General features: G+C 47.3%; 1 protein-coding gene across 4 annotated transcripts; it reads right to left on the bottom strand.

Moving 5' to 3' along the window:
* Positions 1-4,623: 4,623 nt before the first annotated feature.
* Positions 4,624-12,912, bottom strand: ndufaf7 (NADH:ubiquinone oxidoreductase complex assembly factor 7). Of its 4 annotated transcripts, none has more exons than XM_080514518.1 (11): positions 12,795-12,912; positions 12,314-12,396; positions 11,205-11,365; positions 10,991-11,071; positions 10,167-10,277; positions 9,857-10,070; positions 9,121-9,179; positions 8,000-8,113; positions 7,634-7,777; positions 5,201-5,374; positions 4,624-5,100 (listed from the first exon to the last, which is right to left on the bottom strand). In XM_080514518.1, the coding sequence occupies exons 2-11, from the start codon at positions 12,390-12,392 to the stop codon at positions 4,876-4,878; spliced, it is 1,362 nt and encodes a 453-aa protein (XP_080370644.1). In that variant the 5' UTR covers positions 12,393-12,396; positions 12,795-12,912; the 3' UTR covers positions 4,624-4,875. The 4 variants fall into 4 exon arrangements, with proteins under 4 accessions (XP_080370644.1, XP_080370645.1, XP_080370643.1 ...); XM_080514519.1 differs by having other exon boundaries at positions 12,790-12,910; XM_080514517.1 differs by having other exon boundaries at positions 12,675-12,906.
* Between the last annotated feature and the right edge of the window lie 63 nt (positions 12,913-12,975).

The following is a 12,975-nucleotide window of genomic DNA, read 5'->3' as shown; positions in this document are numbered from 1 at the left end:
AACCTCAGGATCGTTTTCAGACCCAAACCCTAAACCCAGCTGGGTGTGATGGCAGATTCTGGAAGAAAACCTCTAAGTTATGTGAGTAAATTTATTTTCACAGCGATTGTCTCTGGATGAAGATGAGCCGAGGATCAAGCTTCCGGCTTTGTCTCTTTGTGTTTCTGTCCATCGGAGCAACTCCAAACTGAGAATTTATATTTTATATTTTTATAAGAAATGTTTTGTCATGTAGATTTTTTTTTTGTTTGAAAATGATTAAAGCTTAACATTAAAACTGTGAACACACTTGCAGTTCTTTGGGTCTATTTTTATTGGGATTTAAAGAGACAGAAAGAAAGTGCTTCAAGAACAATCCTTGACAACAGGAGCTAAATATTTTCTGCCAATGATAAACAATGTCATGATAAATACATTTAACATACAGTATATATAGTGTATAGTCCAAATTCTACATAGTCCAATTTTCATCTGAGTGGGCCTGATCGTATAAATAGTGCCGGAATAGCCTTTAAATTAAAATTCGAAAGTTTTCCTCCGTTGCAGTGCAGAATATCAAAAATCAAACAATTTAGACTGAACGTGACTATAAATCTTACAAATGTGTTGCTGAGGGAGAGAGAACGTGGTTCTGGATCAGAGGAGGAGTCTAACTCAGATGTTTCATTAGCTGGACCCTGAACCCGATCGCTGCTCGTCTGCTGAGTGTAACCGGACCCAGGCGGCAGCTCACCGCTCTGCTAACTGCTTCAACATGTTTAGAGCGAGGGAAGAGGATCTGCCGCCGCTCCCTGACCTCTGACCTCCCGCTCGGTGTCGGGTTTCAGCATGGCGTCCTTGCTGCTCCTCCAGGTGGGAAGTTATCCATTTTTTTGTTAAACACAAAATGAGTGGCGGTGTTACGCACTTGTCTGCCGTTTTAACCAAATCGTAAAGATAAACTCCTGCTTCCAGTTGCTATGAGCTGCAGGCGTGACTTGCCTCCTTTCTTCCAATACTGACTTAAACCAGGAGCATCAAACAGGCCACTGGGCCAGAACCGGCCCACAAGAGACTCCAGCCCATGAAGCACTTCATTTTCATTTTCGTGTTTATTTCATTCATTAAAACAAAAAAGGCCTTGACGACCCGATCCCCGGACACAAAATCTGGCTTTTGGGACATGGAACGTAACCTCGCTGGGGGGGAAGAAGCCCAAGATTTGGTGGGAGCTTGAGAGATACCGTCTAGATATAGTCGGGCTCACCTCCACGCACAGCTTGGACTCTGGAACCCAGCTCCTCGACAGGGGTTGGACACTCCACTTTTCTGGAGTTGCCTGCGGTGAGAGGCGGCGAGCTGTGTTGGAGTTCACCCCGGTGAACGAGAGGGTTGCGTCCCTACGCCTTTGGGTAGGGGACAGGTCTCTGACTGTTGTCTTGGCCTATGGACCAAACAGCAGTTCAGAGTACCCAACCTTCTTGGAGTCCCTGGGAGGGGTGCTGGATAGTGCCCCAACTGGGGACTCCATTGTTCTACTGGGGGATTTTAACACCAACGTGGGCAATGACAGCGAGACTTGGAAGGGGGTGATTTGGAGGAACGGCCTCCCTGATTTGAACCCGAGTGGTGTTCTGTTATTGGACTTCTGTGCTAGTCACAGTTTGTCCATAACATCACGTTCGAGCACAGGGGTGTCCATAAGTGCACGTGGCACCAGGACACCCTAGGCCGGAGGTCAATGATAGACTTTGTGGTCGTGTCATCTGATCTCCGGCCGCGTGTCTTGGACACTCAGGTAAAGAGAGGGGCAGAGCTGTCAACTGATCACCACCTGGTGGTGAGTTGGATGTGCTGGACCAGGAGGAGGCCAGATAGACTCGACAAGCCCAAGTGTGTCATGAGGGTCTGTTGGGAAGCCCTGACCAAGCCCTCTGACCTCGCAGTCTCAGTCCCACCTCTGGGAGAGCTTCTCACGGATCCCGAGGGAGGTTGGAGACATTGAGTCCGAGTGGATCATGTTCTCCACTTCCATTATCAAAGCTGCTGCTCTGAGCTGTGGCCGCAGGGTCTCTGGTGCCTGTCGTGGCGGAAACCCCCGAACCCAGTGGTGGAAACCGGAAGTAAGGGATGCTGTCAAGCTGAAGAAGATGTCCTATCAGGCGTTGTTAGCCCATAGGACTCCTGAGGCAAATGACAGGTACCAGCAGGCCAAGCGAGCTGCAGCCCGGGCTGTGGTGGAGGCAAAAACTTGGGTCTGAGAGAAGTTCAGACAGGCCATGGAGGAGGACTATCGGTCGGCCCCGAGGAAATTCTGGAAAACCGTCCTTGGATGTGCAGGGACTGTTGTGGCTGACCTGTCTCTGCAACATCGTGTGGCGGTCGGGGACAGTACCTCTGGACTGGCAGACCGGGGTGGGGGTCCCTCTTTTTAAGAAGGGGGATTAGAGGGTGTGTTCCAACTACAGGGGGATCACACTCCTCAGCCAGGAAAGTCTATTCCAGGGTACTGGAGAGGAGGATCCGGCCGTTAGTTGAACCTTGGATCCAGGAGGACCAATGCGGTTTTCATCCTGGTCGTGGAACGCTGGACCAGCTCTATACCCTCCACCAGGTGCTTGAGGGTTCACCCAATCAGTCCATGTGTGTTGTGGATCTGGAGAAGGCATTCGACCGTGTCCCTCGGGATGTCCTGTGGGGGGTGCTCTGGGAGTATGGAGTCTGGGGCCCTTTGTTAAGGGCTGTTCGGTCCCTGTATGCCCAGAGGAGGAGTTTGGTTCACATTGCTGCCAGTAAGTCAGACCTGTTCCCAGTGCACTTTGGCCTCCGGCAGGGTTGTCCTTTGTCACCGGTTCTGTTCATTACCTACTTGGACAGAATCTCTAGGCACAGCTAGGGACTGGAGGGGGTCCGGTTTTGGGACCACATGATCTTGTCTCTGCTTTTTGCAGATGATGTGGTTCTGTTGGCCCCATCAAGCCTGGACCTTCAGCGTGCACTGACACGGTTCACAGTCGAGTGTGAAGCAGCTGGGATGAGGATCAGCACCTCTAAATCCGAGGCCATGGTTCTCCACCAGAAAAAGGTGGCTTGCCCCCTCCAGGTCGGTGGAGTGCCCTTGTCCCAAGTGGAGGAGTTTAAGTATCTTGGGGTCTTGTTCACGAGTGGGGGAAAGATGGAGCGTGAGATCAACAGGCGGATCGGTGCAGCGTCTGCAGTTATGCGGACGTTGTATCGGTCCGTCGTGGTGAAGAAGGATCTGAGCCAAAAGACGAAGCTCTTGATTTACCGGTCGATCTTCGTTCCTACCCTCACCTATGGTCATGAACTATGGGTCATGACCGAAAGAACCAGATCCCGGATACAAGTGGCTGAAATGAGCTTCCTCCGTAGGGTGGCTGGGCGTACCCTTAGAGATAGGGTGAGGAGCTCAGTCACCCTTAGAGATAGGGGGAGGAGCTCAGTCACCCTTAGAGATAGGGTGAGGAGCTCAGTCACCCTTAGAGATATGGTGAGGAGCTCAGTCACCCTTAGAGATATGGTGAGGAGCTCAGTCACCCTTAGAGATAGGGTGAGGAGCTCAGTCACCCTTAGAGATAGGAGGAGGAGCTCAGTCATTCTTAGAGATAGGGAGAGGAGCTCAGTCACCCTTAGAGATAGGGGGAGGAACTCAGTCACCCTTAGAGATATGGTGAGGAACTCAGTCACCCTTAGAGATAGGGTGAGGAACTCAGTCACCAGAGAGGAGTTCGGAGTAGAGCCGCTGCTCCTCCACATCCAGAGGAGCCAGCTGAGGTGGCTCGGGCATCTGTTTCAGATGGACGCCTCCCCAGAGAGGTGTTCCGGGCATGTCCCTCTGGTAGGAGGCCTCGGGGCAGACCTAGGACACACTGGAGGGACTATGTCTCTCAGCTGGCCTGGGAACGCCACCGGAAGAGCTGGAGGAAGTGTCTGGGGCGAGGGACGTCTGAGCAACTCTGCTTGGGCTGCTGCCTCTGCGACCTGGCCCCAGACAAGCGGCAGATAATGGATGGATGGATGGATTAAAATAAAAATAACAAGCAAAAATATATACACTTCAAACAAATGTTATGTTTGAAAGGGTGGCAGAAAGAAGTAAACGCTTATAATGTCTGCCCCTATGGTAAAAACTTCAAAGAAAACATTGAATTTTTAACAAATTTCTAAATAGAAGTGACGCTAACTACAAACTAGCATCATGGTGATGTCGGCAGTGGCAGGTTTTCTGCTTGGAAGCGCACCACATCTGAAAATTGCCCGCTTGGTGGGCGTGTCCCTTGCAGGCCAGGAGGCGGCGTCTAGATGAAGAAGAGGCTTTCTTCCAACCACAAAGCGTTTGTGTTATAGCGTATCGTTACAGCGCCAAACATGCTGATAACTACATTGTTTTGGGCATTTCTGTGTGAACAGACATTTTAATAACGTTGCCGTGTAAAAAACTCATTTTTGTGCTGCTCTAATACTGAGATTTTATTGTAAACACACAAATGGAGACGCAGTAACTCGGCGTCACCAACCACCAGGCCACGGAACACTCTTTGGTACGGGGCTGCAAAGAGAGAATAAAAACTTTCATTTTGAAAATGTTTATTTAAATTAGTTTCTCTACATTGATTCTATTTCTTAAAAAAGGCTTTAGTTCCACCAGGGCTTCTTTCCTGCGCAGAAAACTGATGTTGCTTCCAACTGTCTGTGGCGTAAACAAGGTTTAAGGCCACTTCAGCAGCTCTTCACACACAAATCATCCTGCTGTTTTATTGTCCTTACAACACATTCAACACCACATTTAGCTTCAGAAATGCCCTCATGAGATAATGCTGGAGGGATTTTCAGCAGCTGAGAGTCCAAACCGCCACCAGTCCACCTCCGAGGCGTTCAGGAGTAGCGGAGCTCGGTGAATCCGGCCACAGGCAGCGGCGCCGGGCTCCTCTTCTTCTCCAGCTTCAGCCCTGCGGGCCTGGGCGGGGGAGCGAGGCGGCTGTTGTGCAGCAGGCTGAAGAAGTGGAAGCGCTCGCCCATCTTGGCGGGGTTGGTGAGGAGGTCGTAGCTGCTGACCAGCTGCTTCCTGACGGACGCGTCGCTGCAGCTCCTCAGCAGAGCCTGAGGAGGCCGACAGGTTTCTGCTTGTTTAGATTGTATCGCAATATATAAGGATATATGGTGCATCTCCTCAGCGATATGTGTTGATGTGTGAGCTCACCTGCATCCGAGTGTCAATGCCCATGTTCTTCAGGAACGTCCTCTGAGTGACGGGCCCCAGACAGGCCACGCCCTCTCCCGCCATCCTCCGCAGGTAGCTGAAGTCCACGTCAGCGGTGAGGTCGGCCGAGCCGGGGGAGTCCAGGACGTCATGGAGCCGGTGACCTTTGAACCCCTGAAGAGAAAAGTAGTTCATTTCCACTGTGAGACCTGTCATAAACTTTATGTTTATGACATAACGTTTCCAGAAAAATAGACTGAGGCCCCGTCCACACCAGGAACCTGGTTCACCTAAACCAGATGTTTCAGCCTGTCGTCCACACCGGGAACCTGGTTCACCTGAACCAGATGTTTCTGACCTGTCGTCCACACCAGGAACCTGGTTCACCTGAACCAGATGTTTCTGACCTGTCGTCCACACCAGGAACTTGGTTCACCTAAACCAGATGTTTCTGGTCTGTCGTCCACACCGGGAACCTGGTTCACCTAAACCAGATGTTTCAGCCTGTCGTCCACACCGGGAACCTGGTTCACCTGAACCAGATGTTTCTGACCTGTCGTCCACACCAGGAACCTGGTTCACCTGAACCAGATGTTTCTGACCTGTCGTCCACACCAGGAACTTGGTTCACCTAAACCAGATGTTTCAGCCTGTCGTCCACACCAGGAACCTGGTTCACCTGAACCAGATGTTTCAGCCTGTCGTCCACACCAGGAACCTGGTTCACCTGAACCAGATGTTTCTGACCTGTCGTCCACACCAGGAACCTGGTTCACCTAAACCAGATGTTTCTGGCCTGTCGTCCACACCAGGAACCTGGTTCACCTAAACCAGATGTTTCTGGTCTGTCGTCCACACCAGGAACCTGGTTCACCTGAACCAGATGTTTCTGACCTGTCGTCCACACCAGGAACCTGGTTCACCTAAACCAGATGTTTCTGGCCTGTCGTCCACACCAGGAACCTGGTTCACCTAAACCAGATGTTTCTGGCCTGTCATCCACACCAGGAACCTGGTTCACCTAAACCAGATGTTTCTGGCCTGTCGTCCACACCAGGAACCTGTTTCACCTAAACCAGATGTTTCTGGCCTGTCGTCCACACCAGGAACCTGGTTCACCTGAACCAGATGTTTCTGGCCTGTCGTCCACACCAGGAACCTGGTTCACCTAAACCAGATGTTTCTGGCCTGTCGTCCACATGAGACGGTTTTCGAAGCCTGAAAACAGGTTTTTTTAAACTCGGGTCCCAGAGTGGGGAAATTCTAAAACCCCGGCTCGTGCCGTCCAACCCCCCAGGGTGTGGACGGCAAAGACGATCATCTATGGAAAAAAGATGATGCTATCGCCCCTCCCCCCTCCATTTCATAGTGACATGTGGAGGAACGTTATTTTGAGAACCTCTGGGAGAAAAAAAATCATTCTTTCGTCGTGTGGATGTGGCTGAAGGAACTGTTTACATAACAAAGTTTTTAAGTGAGAACGCCAAACTTTTGTAGCATTTTGGTTGTCCATTTACACTGCAACGGTGCTTGGAGTCACGGAAAAGAAACAAAGAAAGTCATACCCTGAACCTCGTATCCTGAACATCGTACCCTGAATGTTGTACCCTGAACCTTGCATCCTGAACCTCGTACCCTGAATGTTGTACCCTGAACCTCGTATCCTGAACCTCGTACCCTGAATGTTGTACCCTGAACCTCGTATCCTGAACATCGTACCCTGAATGTTGTACCCTGAACCTTGCATCCTGAACCTCGTACCCTGAATGTTGTACCCTGAACCTCGTACCCTGAACCTCGTATCCTGAACCTCGTATCCTGAACATCGTACCCTGAATGTTGTACCCTGAACCTTGCATCCTGAACCTCGTACCCTGAATGTTGTACCCTGAACCTTGCATCCTGAACATCGTACCCTGAATGTTGTACCCTGAACCTCGTATCCTGAACCTCGTATCCTGAACATCGTACCCTGAATGTTGTACCCTGAACCTCGTATCCTGAACATCGTACCCTGAATGTTGTACCCTGAACCTCGTATCCTGAACATCGTACCCTGAATGTTGTACCCTGAACCTTGTATCCTGAACCTCGTACCCTGAATGTTGTACCCTGAACCTCGTATCCTGAACATCGTACCCTGAATGTTGTACCCTGAACCTTGCATCCTGAACCTCGTACCCTGAATGTTGTACCCTGAACCTCGTATCCTGAATGTTGTACCCTGAACCTCGTACCCTGAATGTTGTACCCTGAACCTCGTATCCTGAACCTCGTACCCTGAACCTCGTACCCTGAATGTTGTACCCTGAACCTCGTATCCTGAACATCGTACCCTGAACCTTGTACCCTGAACCTTGTACCCTGAGCCTCGCACCTTGAACGTCGTACCCTGCATATCGTACTCTGAACATGGTACCCTGAACGTCGTACCCTGAACGTGTCACTCTTGGTCCCGTCGTGGCCGTAGTCCGCGATCAGGGCTGCGCCGCCATCCGTCCTGATCCTCCCGGCCAGCTGCTGGACAACGACGCCGCCCTCTGCACACACCTCAACATGAGCTCGCCTCTCACCCTCCTAACACACACACACACACACACACACACACACACACACACACACACACACACACACACACACACACACACACACACACACACACACACACACACACACACACACACACACACACACACACACACACACACACACACACACGTGTTTGAACTCAGAGGAAACACATAGAGAACATGCGAACGTCACACCTGGACTGTTCCAGGTTAAACACGAGACACCGACCTGCACCAGCGTGGACGAGGCCAGAGTGTGGGACGGCGCCAAGACAAACCTCAGCGTGCCCGGCTTCTCCGGGTCGATGTCCACCAGCACCTCCCTCCAGCCTTTTTCCGTTCTCTGCAACAAACATGGAAGGACTGAGGAGGGAGCAGCAGGTTCAGACCAGGCGTCCGCAAGCTTTATGAAGAAAACACGTTGGATCAGAGAAGATCATGATGTGAATTCATGTTTTTGTAGCCTCTAACCCTTTTTTAGCAGTTTTAATTTTTTTTAGCCTATTTTATCTGATTCACCTAGTTTGGTTGTTTTAGCCATTTTGACTTTTGACCATTTATTCCGAGTCAAATCAAAATGTATTTAGATAGCTCTTTTAACAGCCCAAAGGTTGACCAATGTGCTTCACAGCTTAAAAGCAATACAATAACTTAAAAAGGAAACGGCAGTAAAATATACAATAAAACTGTGAACGTAAACAGCAACAAAACAGCACCACATGTCCATGTAAAAGAAATAAAACAAGATCAAATGTCACTATGCCACTGGACATTAAAAGCTGTTTCAAAAACAAAAAGGTTTTGAGCTTCGTTTTTTTTTATATTTTATGCCTTTCACCTGTTTTTGTTTCATTCTTCACAGTTTCAAACGCTTTGGCTACTTTTGTGGGGTTTTTTTTAGTCAATCTGGCTTTTGTTATTGTTTTTATCTCATCATCCTTCAAGCACTTTTTTGATAGTTTTATCCAATTTAATAGTTTGTAGCCTTTTCTTAAACAGTCATTTTAGAAACATGCATCCAAAATACATGGTTATTTTATGGAACATTTCAATGTATTTTGCATGATTAGAATTGGCTTCATGTTGCGACGTCAAATTATTGCTGCTTATTACAATGAAATACCTTTAAGGGGTAAAATAAGATGAAATTGGGTTGTTTGTATGTATTAATTATCATGTTGCTGGTGGTATTACTATTATTGTTATTAATCTTAATTCCTACTGCACTTGATGTTGAACAACTTGCCATCGAGGTCGTTTGGCGCCCCCTGCTGGTAGAACAGTGTTACAGGCCAGGCAGAAAAACAGCAGCATATCTAGATTTTAAAAATTCAGGTTAGAAAACCTCACCTGGAATTTGTGGATCGGCAAAGCGTCGAAAAACTCGTGAGCCAGAAAGATGCTGAATCCTGGATGAAGAGAGAAAGTCAGAGACAGTTTCAATTAGATTTATTTTAACGTTTTTAAAACAAACAGAACAAAACCGCCAGTGGGTGTTTCCAAGGATTTTATCTTTTTGCCCTGAGCAGAAATCTTAAACATAAATTCCTTTTTCAGTTGTATTTTCACTGAAATGTCAGCAAATTCTGAAAATATGTTTCTCAAAGCTTAAGATGATTCTAAAAGTCTAATTTTGTCTTCAATCAACCTTCAACCCTCAAAATTGATCCAGAAATTTACCTTTAACAAGCTGCAAACTGCAAATGTTTGCATTTTCACACACAAATGATTAAAAAAAATTACTAAAAGTTTTATATTCAGTTTGTGCACTAAATCGGCATAATGAGGGAGGAAACAGTTTTTCAAAGCAAAGTTAGGTTTTTGGTGGCAAAGCTCATTCAGTTAGCCATGAAATAACCTGAAAAAAGTCGTTTTAAACCCCCAGCCAGAGCCAGAACTTTAATCATTTAGACATTGTTTTCTCTTGATATGTTCTCCACTTATAAAAAGTAGTCACTACGTACATTACCAATGAGAAAAAAAACTCAGTAACCAACAAATGGCCAGTCTGGGTCATTGTGTCCCACTGCAGGCTGGTGAGCTCTGCCGTCAGCGTCAAGAGGACATTCTTCCCGTCCCGCTGTACCTGCAGGGACGTCCTCTAAGCGGCGGTACCAGGACACCGGCAGCCCGCCTGCCGTCTCCCCGCGGCGGTACGCCGGCTCGTCCTCACCGCCGGCCGCCCGGCCGCCGTCTGCGGTCAGACTGTGGGCTTGAACGCGGCCGAGAGCCGGACTCACCTCCACCAGGTGGAGGGACACCGAGGCCTCGGCCACAACCGAGCGCAGCTGAGCGAACACCTGCTGGGACACGAGATCGCCGTCATCACGTCCAGTCAGAAACTGGACGTGATGACGGCGATCTCGCCGGCCGAGCGACGAGAGTTGGACCGGTACCCTGAGGACGTCAGCGGCCAGCGACCCCCTCCCCGGGCCCAGCTCCACCAGCTGCAGCCGCCCGGGGCGACCGGCGGCCATCCACTCGCTGATGATCCACACTCCCGTCAGCTGCAGGAGACACAGGGAACACGTCATCTCCTCTCCTCAACTCATGTTGTCCTTCTTTCCCCCAAACTTTCTAGGAAATGTCCTTGTACCCGTTACAATGACAATGAAGGAAATTCTGAATTCTGATGTGATCACACACGGGAAGGATCAGTCATTTGCACACAATTATTCTGATAAGGATTTTCAACATTTATTCACATTTTTTAAACTTTTTGGAAGATTTTTTTTTTTTAATTGCCTCGTTTTTCACAAGACTTTTAAGATTCCCCCCAATATGTATTACTTTTAAAAACAAATCTAGATGTTATTAGATTCCAGTCCGTTTTTATTCTAACAGCTTTTTGACTCTGATTCTACAGATTCCTTTTTTTTGAAGGTTTTTCTTTACATTTTTTTTTTTTTGATTTCATTGTTCTTGTAGCTTTTTTCCCCTCAGATTTTGTTGTTGTCTTTTCAAGATTTTCTTTCTGGAATTTTTTTCCCCCTCCTTGTTTCTTTCTCGACATCTTTTTTATTTTCATTTACAAGTTCTTTTTTTTCTTGATTGTTGGTACTTCCAAGATTTTTTCAATTGTCTTGGAGTTTTTTTTTTTTTTTTTACATTTTCTAATGGAAAAAAAGGATTTCAGGCACATGAGACAAGTTTCTCTGTTTCTCGTATCTGGAGAAAAGTTGCGTTCCAAAGAGGAACTTCTTTATCCTCTCGGTCTCACCTCTCCAAATATCTGGCTGATTTCTGGGGATGTGATGAAATCCCCGTCAGGTCCGAGCATATTGCTCCTCACATAATAACCCTGAAAACACAAGAAAGGCAAACATAACCATAAACGTGACGTTGACTCATTTCCACCAGAGACGGCAAATCAATTCTATATTTGCTGCTTTGTTAAACCACAGAAGTGAAAGCTGGTTGCGAGTCTCACCCACCATGACGGGGTTGGTCAGGACCTCCCTCATGTACTCGGCCACTGGGACGGGCCCCGTGGCTCGGATCTTGGAGGTGAGGTGGCGGAGCATGGAGGGTCGGGGTTTGTCCTCGCTCGGGGAAGAGCTGCAGGAGAGTCTGGACGGAGCTGCTCGCCATTGTGCTGTCAAACACAAAACTCACGTTTAGTGACCGCTGGGTTGATCCAGCTTTTAAAAAGGTAGGGTTTAAAAAAAAAGCAGAATTAAAAGTACAATCGAACTTGTTTTTGATGGTTCAAGAGATTTTAAAGCCACCTTTTGTACAAATTCCTCTAATCAATCTTGAAAGTTTAAATAGGCTAAATGTGAAGTGACACAAAAACATCGGAATGATTTTGCAACTAAATGAGTTTAACAACATGAATTGGCATAAAAAGATTGTTTTAATTAGAGTTTTGAATCCCTCAGACATGAAGACGGACGGAGGAAAAGCACATGTTAAATAAGCAAATAAGTATCTATAACTAAAATAATTGTCTTCACTTTCAGCAGCAATACAATAAACATACTTTGCTCAACATCAACCTTGTTTGAGGGGTTTAATAAAGTTGTGCGATCCTGATGTAAAAAGACAATATTCATAACTTATCCACATTATTACAGTACTGAGAATTAACCTGATGTATTTTATCTGATTATCTGTGCATAGCAAGAATAAAAAAGAAGCTGATTATTGATTATTAAGTGAATTTTCTAAACCAGAAGCAGATGTTGAAGTATTTATTTATTTTTAGTACTGCGTTAATCCCCTGAGGGGGAATTCCATTCCGAAGTGTCAATCGGTAGCAGCCACACAGAGCAGTGCTTGGGGGGTCTGGTGGTCGTTCTCAGGGAACTCTAGTCACTTGGGCATGTTTTTTTGGGAATGTGGGAGGAAACCGAAGATCTCGGAGGAAACCCACGCACACACAGGGAGAACACGCAAACTGCACACAGAAAGGCTCTGGGCCATATGCTGTGAGACTGGAGCGCTTAACGCTGCGCCACCGTGCGGCCAACGAGTGTTATTAAAGCAAATAATTGTTAATGTATGTGAATGAATCAGAAGCTCAAAGTATATGTTCTCCTACCTGGTGCTGGCAGACTGGTGGGATGAATGAAGACTCCGCTCATCAGCTGCCGGGTTTTTAACCTGAATAAAGTCTTCATTTTCCTGCGGTTGTGACACGAACTCCGTTTATCGGATCACGTTTAACCCACATGGACATCATGACAACACTCGGTGATTCGCATCAAGTGGTTTCCCTGTTAACTGGTGACCGATTTCCTTTAGCGTCTCTCGTTGCTGCGAGTAACACCCGATGTTAAAAACGTGATAGAAATACGTTGCTGTCCTGGCGAACGTCGCTTACTTACATTTACAATATACTTTCGTAGTGTCGTACGTTTTATGAGTTTATTGTTTAATATGCTGGTAAGAGCAGCGCTCACCTGAAAGGAAGCCGGACACCAGTTAACAGGGAAGCCACTAAACCCGAAACACCAATTAGCATTAGCCACATAAATAAACAACAACTATGTTAACGACAAAAGGCAAACAATCTACCATACAAGGGGTGAAGCTTCAACTCCGTGTGTACACAACACAAAACTTAAAGATTCCCATGCGTGTGTCAATTTTCATTTAAATCCATGAAAGACGAAAACGTCCTTGCGTAAAATTGAAGCGCTAACAGGAATAACCGAAGAGTAACAAGCCTCCTGATTGGACAGCAGTGACGTCCAAAGACAC

This window comes from Blennius ocellaris (assembly GCF_963422515.1).
Source record: "Blennius ocellaris genome assembly, chromosome: 18".
NCBI classification, from domain to species: domain Eukaryota; kingdom Metazoa; phylum Chordata; class Actinopteri; order Blenniiformes; family Blenniidae; genus Blennius; species Blennius ocellaris.
This window is presented reverse-complemented; position numbering and strand designations above follow the sequence as displayed.

Excerpts from the sequence above, each read along its gene's own strand:
- ndufaf7 (XM_080514517.1), bottom strand. The coding sequence starts at position 12,745 with ATGTGGCTAATGCTAATTGGTGTTTCGGGTTTAGTGGCTTCCCTGTTA. Across the intron at positions 11,072-11,204 it reads TCCTGACCAACCCCGTCATG|GGTTATTATGTGAGGAGCAA; the intron begins GTGGGTGAGACT and ends TTGTGTTTTCAG. Across the intron at positions 7,778-7,999 it reads CCTCGTCCACGCTGGTGCAG|GAGGGTGAGAGGCGAGCTCA; the intron begins GTCGGTGTCTCG and ends TGTGTGTGTTAG.